This window comes from Lotus japonicus, chromosome 2 (genome assembly GCF_012489685.1).
Source record: "Lotus japonicus ecotype B-129 chromosome 2, LjGifu_v1.2".
Classification (NCBI taxonomy): domain Eukaryota; kingdom Viridiplantae; phylum Streptophyta; class Magnoliopsida; order Fabales; family Fabaceae; genus Lotus; species Lotus japonicus.
Window position 1 is genome coordinate 2907790 of NC_080042.1, and position 5478 is coordinate 2913267.

The 5478-nt window shown below is 38.2% G+C and overlaps 1 protein-coding gene across 1 annotated transcript in view; it reads right to left on the reverse strand.

The window, feature by feature from the left end:
* Window positions 1-363: 363 nt before the first annotated feature.
* LOC130737412 (probable N-acetyl-gamma-glutamyl-phosphate reductase, chloroplastic) overlaps window positions 364-5478 on the reverse strand; it is a 21208-nt gene continuing 16093 nt past the window's right edge. Inside the window, exons 12-13 of the mRNA XM_057589173.1 lie at window positions 1120-1248; window positions 364-733 (exon numbers count right to left, since the gene is read on the reverse strand). Of these exons, the coding sequence (XP_057445156.1) occupies window positions 626-733; window positions 1120-1248 (237 nt within the window). The 3' untranslated portion in view covers window positions 364-625. The remainder of the gene's footprint in view (window positions 734-1119; window positions 1249-5478) is intronic.

Genomic DNA, 5478 nt, shown 5'->3' on the forward strand with positions numbered 1-5478 from the left:
GAAACCCTAGGATAAAAAATTGGAATTTTAAAATTTGTACAGGGTTATTTTTGTCTGAAATTTATTTCCCCTCCTAATTCCCCCACTTTTGGGGGGAACAAAAAATTGAGGTTGGAGGGATTTTGCTCCCCTCCAATTCCCTCCCCTCCTCTCCTAAAGTTTGAACCAAACAAAATCAGATTTTAAAAATCCCTCCCCTCCCCTCCCCTTCCCTCCGTTCTCCTCCAACCAAACAATCCGTTAGTGTTCGTTTGGTCAATCAGCAAACTACATGAATCTAACATGAAAGAGAAAAACTACAAAGCCTTATTCGGTTATTCCAACAATTAAGAACACGGAAAAGAAAAAAATTGGAGCGATTGGTTATGCTTAGTGTCCCTGCTGTACCAAATTGCCTTAAAAATTCAGAAGAAATACAAATTACAATCCCCAGAATTGATTCCATAATTAGAAAATGTTTCCATCAGTCCTAGCCGACTAATTGATTCTGCCCATTACTTGCTGCATAAGCCAATAGAAGCAATAGATGGAAACAACCCATTAACAAGTTTACATGAAGGATAGATGCCAAAGAGAAATAGGCTTAAAAAATTCTGACTTATTCTTGTTGGATAAGATAACTACCCTAAGGAAACAGGGGCAGGTAATGAAGCCCCAGATCTTCTGGAAATCCCATTATCAAATTAAGGTTTTGTAAAGCCTGACCTGAAGCTCCCTTCACTAAGTTATCAATCTGCAACAACATATCCATCAACATACTTAGAGCCAAGCATAATATAATTAGGTTATATTGAAACAGTTTATCTGAATTTACCTTATAGCATAAGCATTTATGCAAGTGTTTGGATTAGCTTATGCCATACCTATAAGCTGTTTTAACTTATTTTCAAAGTTGTTTATATTAACGTATGAATAGGTGCTTGTACCTACCTAAAAGCTGTTTTGAGCTTATTTCAGTAAGTTTCTCAAATAAGCTTATAAATAAGCGATTACGTGATAAATGTGTATTGCCATAACCTATAAGCATTTAATTAAGCAGTTTATCCAAATGCACCCTTAAATTAGACAAATATTTCACCTAAAACTATAATATGCATAGAAGAAAAGAACTTAACATACCACAGATATAATAATCGCTCTACCAGGAATTCGGTCTGGAAAAACATTGATTAAACAGTAGTTACTTCCTTTAACACTATGAGTTCGAGGAATAACGCCCTTTTCCAACAGTACTACAAATTTTTCATCCTGAAATCACCAGAAAGAAGAAAAGAGAAAGTAAGAATTGGAGAAACATAGAATTTCAAACAACAAATAGATAGGACAAATAAAGCAATGAAGCAATAAAGAAAGCATCCAGACGAATGCAATGTATGCATGTTCCACAGCCCCCACGAAACTACGCAGGATAAGCCCTTCAAGATTTAGATCTTAATAATATGCTAGCAGCGAGTTACTGATGAAATTTTGTCTTAGGAATGAACAGTATCTATGATAGGGAACTGCATGAACAGTACTCGTGAACTGCTATGGTTTGAATTTAAATCATATAGGAGTGGTTATAAATAGGAGTTATGTAAGATAGTTGGGATTTGTCAACAGACTGTGAAATAGAGCATTTAATGCTCTTAATTAGCAGTTATATTTTTGTCTGTATATAATTATGTTGTTTCCTGTTTGTACTTAGTTTATTTTAGGTAGTTTCTTATTTCCATTCATTCTCCTTAATTCTCTCTTTAGTCAAGGATTTCCTTCTTTGACTTTGATCAATCACATTATGTAATTCCCTCTATAAGAAGAGGAATCCCTGTACAGTTTTTCATATCAATAATATTACCAAATATTTCAACTTGGTATCAGAGCAAAGATCTCTGCGCATCTGATTTGCAGCCATGGCTGACAGTTCCTCAGCCAGCGATGATCAGAATACGGAGGAGATTGTGGTTCCCAAAGTCTCGCAGCCTCCAAGGCAGGAGCAGCGAGTCCTGTTCGGCGAATCTCATTCTGTGCCTCCAAGGCAGGAGCAGCGAGTCCTGTTCGGTGAATCTCATTCTGTCCAAATCACCACTTTTCGACTCAATGGGTCGAACTATTTCCGATGGTCCCAATCTATCCAGTTGAATATTCGTGGCAGAGGAAAACTTGGGTATCTCACTGGTGAGAAACCCATGCCAGATATTGCTGATCCACAATATGCTGTTTGGGACGCTGAAAACTCCATGGTGATGACATGGCTGGTAAACTCCATGGAGGAGGACATTAGCAGCAATTACATGTGTTATTCCACAGCCAAAGAGCTATGGGATAGTGTCACGGAAATGTATTCAGATCTTGAGAACAAATCTCAGATCTATGAACTCACCTTGAAAGTCAGAGAAATTCGGCAGGGAGGTAATAACGTGACAAAATACTTCCACTCTTTGAAGCGAGTTTGGCAGGATCTAGATCTCTTCAACACTTACAAGTGGAACTCTGCAGAGGATGCCAACCACCATCGACAGACCGTGGAAGAAAGTAGAATATTTCAATTTCTTGCTGGTCTGAATGAAGAGCTAGATGAAGTTCGTGGCAGAATCATTGGGAGAGCAACCTTACCTTCATTGGGTGAGGTCTTTGCTGAAGTTAGAAGAGAGGAAACTCGCAGAAGTGTGATGATGGGAAAGACCAAAACGGATGCACCTCCTTCTGAGACCAATGCTCTTGCTGTAGAAACTGCTGCCCTTAAGACTTCTACTAACCAGAAGAACTTCTCAAACCGCTGATGTGATCACTGCAACAGACCAGGTCATACTCGGGAAAGTTGCTGGAAAATTATTGGGAGGCCATCACATCTAAAGGGTGGCAAGTCAGGTCCTAAAAATAAAAAATCTTTCCCTACAGCTCATGAGGCAGAAAAGACTTCCTTGAAAAAGGAACAAGTTGAGGAACTCATAAGGTTGTTAAATTCTAATTTTTTATCTGGTACTCCTAGTGGTTCTGTGGCACAAACATGTAATTTTTCTACCCCTAGCTCCCTTAATTGCACCTCAAATATTCATGCACCATGGATCATTGATTCAGGTGCTTTAGATCATATGACTAGCCTTTCTCCTTTATTTAAAACCTATTCTCCTTGTTCTGGAAATGGAAAAATTAGAATTGCAGATGGTTCTTTTTCCGCAATTGCAGGGAAGGGGAAGATTACCTTATCCAATAACATTGGCTTAGGAAAAGTTTTACATGTGCCCAAACTATCTTGCAACCTTCTTTCTATTAGCAAAATCTGCAAAGATTCCAATTGCAGTGTGACATTCTTTGACACTCATTGTATTTTTCAGGACCGGATTTCGGGGAAGATGATTGGCAGTGCTAAGATGAAGGATGGACTTTACTACTTTGAGGATACTTTCAGAAATAAAGCAACTCAGGGTCTTTGTGGTATGAGTTGCACCTCTGTTAGGGACCAAATAATGCTCTGGCATAACAGACTAGGGCACCCGAATTTTCAATATCTTAGGCATTTGTTTCCAGATTTATTCAAAAATGTTAATTGTTCTTCTCTTGAATGTGAAAGTTGTGTTCTTGCAAAAAATCAAAGAGCTCCTTATTATTCTCAACCTTATCATGCATCTAGACCTTTTTACTTAATCCATAGTGATGTTTGGGGGCCTTCAAAAATTACAACTCAATTTGGAAAAAGGTGGTTTGTAACCTTCATAGATGATCACACCCGGTTGTGTTGGGTCTACCTTATGCATGAAAAATCTGAAGTTCGTAATATATTTAAAAGTTTTTCACAAATGGTAGAAACTCAATTTGACACAAAGATCTCCATTTTGAGGAGTGATAATGGAACTGAGTACTTCAATCAAAATCTCAATGAGTTTCTGAAAAATAAAGGCATTCAGCATCAATCGACATGTCCAAATACTCCTCAACAAAATGGCACCGCTGAAAGAAAAAATAAACATATCCTTGAAGTAGCTCGTGCCATTATGTTTGAGAGTAATGTTCCAAAGTATTTGTGGGGAGATGCTGTCCTAACAGCAGCCTATCTTATAAATAGAATGCCCACTCGTGTGTTGAATTATCGCACACCTTAGGAAAATTTCCAAACCATTTTTCCAGCATGTCGATTACATACTGATATGCCTTTAAAGGTGTTTGGTTGTACAGTTTTTACGCATAAACCTTCCACATCTCGGTCCAAACTAGACCCAAGGGCAGAAAAATGCATTTTTGTTGGCTATTCTCCAAACCAAAAAGGGTATAGAGTCTTTAATCCTATCACAAAGAAGCTTTGTGTTAGCATGGATGTTACCTTTCTTGAACATCAACCTTTTTTTCAAAAAAATTCCCTTCAGGGGGAGAATAATAATGTGAGTGAAGACAATTTTTTGCATGAACCGCTGCCTATTCCTATTGTACACACAGAGAATACAAATTTTATTGATGAATGCAACAAGGAAGAACATGTGGAAACAAGTTCTGAAATTTCTAAAGGAAATCTTATGCCAGACTTAGGTGGAGCCCAAACAGAGAAAGAAATACCACAGTCAAAAAAGGAGTTCCATGTTTATACTCGGAAGTATCCTAAAAGGACCAAAGACCAATCCATCATCTCTGCACCAAGCCAACCAGAAATCCCGGAAGAAGACCAAGTAAGAATACCACAAGAAATTCGAGGTAACACTGACATTTTCACTTCTACTATTGAACTACCCATAGCTATTAGGAAAGGAACCAGAACCTGCACCCAAAAATCAGAAAAATCTAGCACAAAGCATCCCATTTCCCAATATGTTTCCTACCAAAATCTTTCCCCGAATCACAAAGCTTTTACCTCTAAAATAACAGATCTGTTTGTGCCTAGAAACATTGAGGAAGCACTAGATGATTCCAATTGGAATTTAGCAGTCTTAGAAGAGTTGAGTGCACTGAAAAAGAATGAAACTTGGGAAATAACAGACCTGCCACGTGACAAAAAACAGGTGGGTTGTAAGTGGGTATTTACCATTAAGTGCAAGGCCGATGGAAGTGTAGAGAGGTACAAGGCGAGATTGGTGGCAAAAGGGTTCACTCAAACTTATGGAGTAGACTATCAAGAGACGTTTGCTCCAGTTGCTAAACTTAACTCTGTTCGGATTCTTATATCCCTTGCTGCAAGTTACAACTGGCCTTTACATCAATTGGATGTAAAGAATGCTTTCCTGAATGGGGAGTTAGAGGAAGAAGTGTTTATGAGTCTTCCCCCCGGATTTGAAGAAGAACTTGGAAGAAATAAGGTGTGTAGACTAAAGAAGTCATTATATGGGCTGAAGCAATCTCCAAGAGCATGGTTTGAGAGGTTTGGAACAGTGGTAAAAGGGCTTGGATATATCAAAAGCCAAGCTGATCACACATTGTTCTATAAACATTCAGCAGATAATAAGGTTGTTATCTTGATTGTATATGTTGATGATATTATTCTGACAGGTGATGATTGCTTGGAACTCAAAA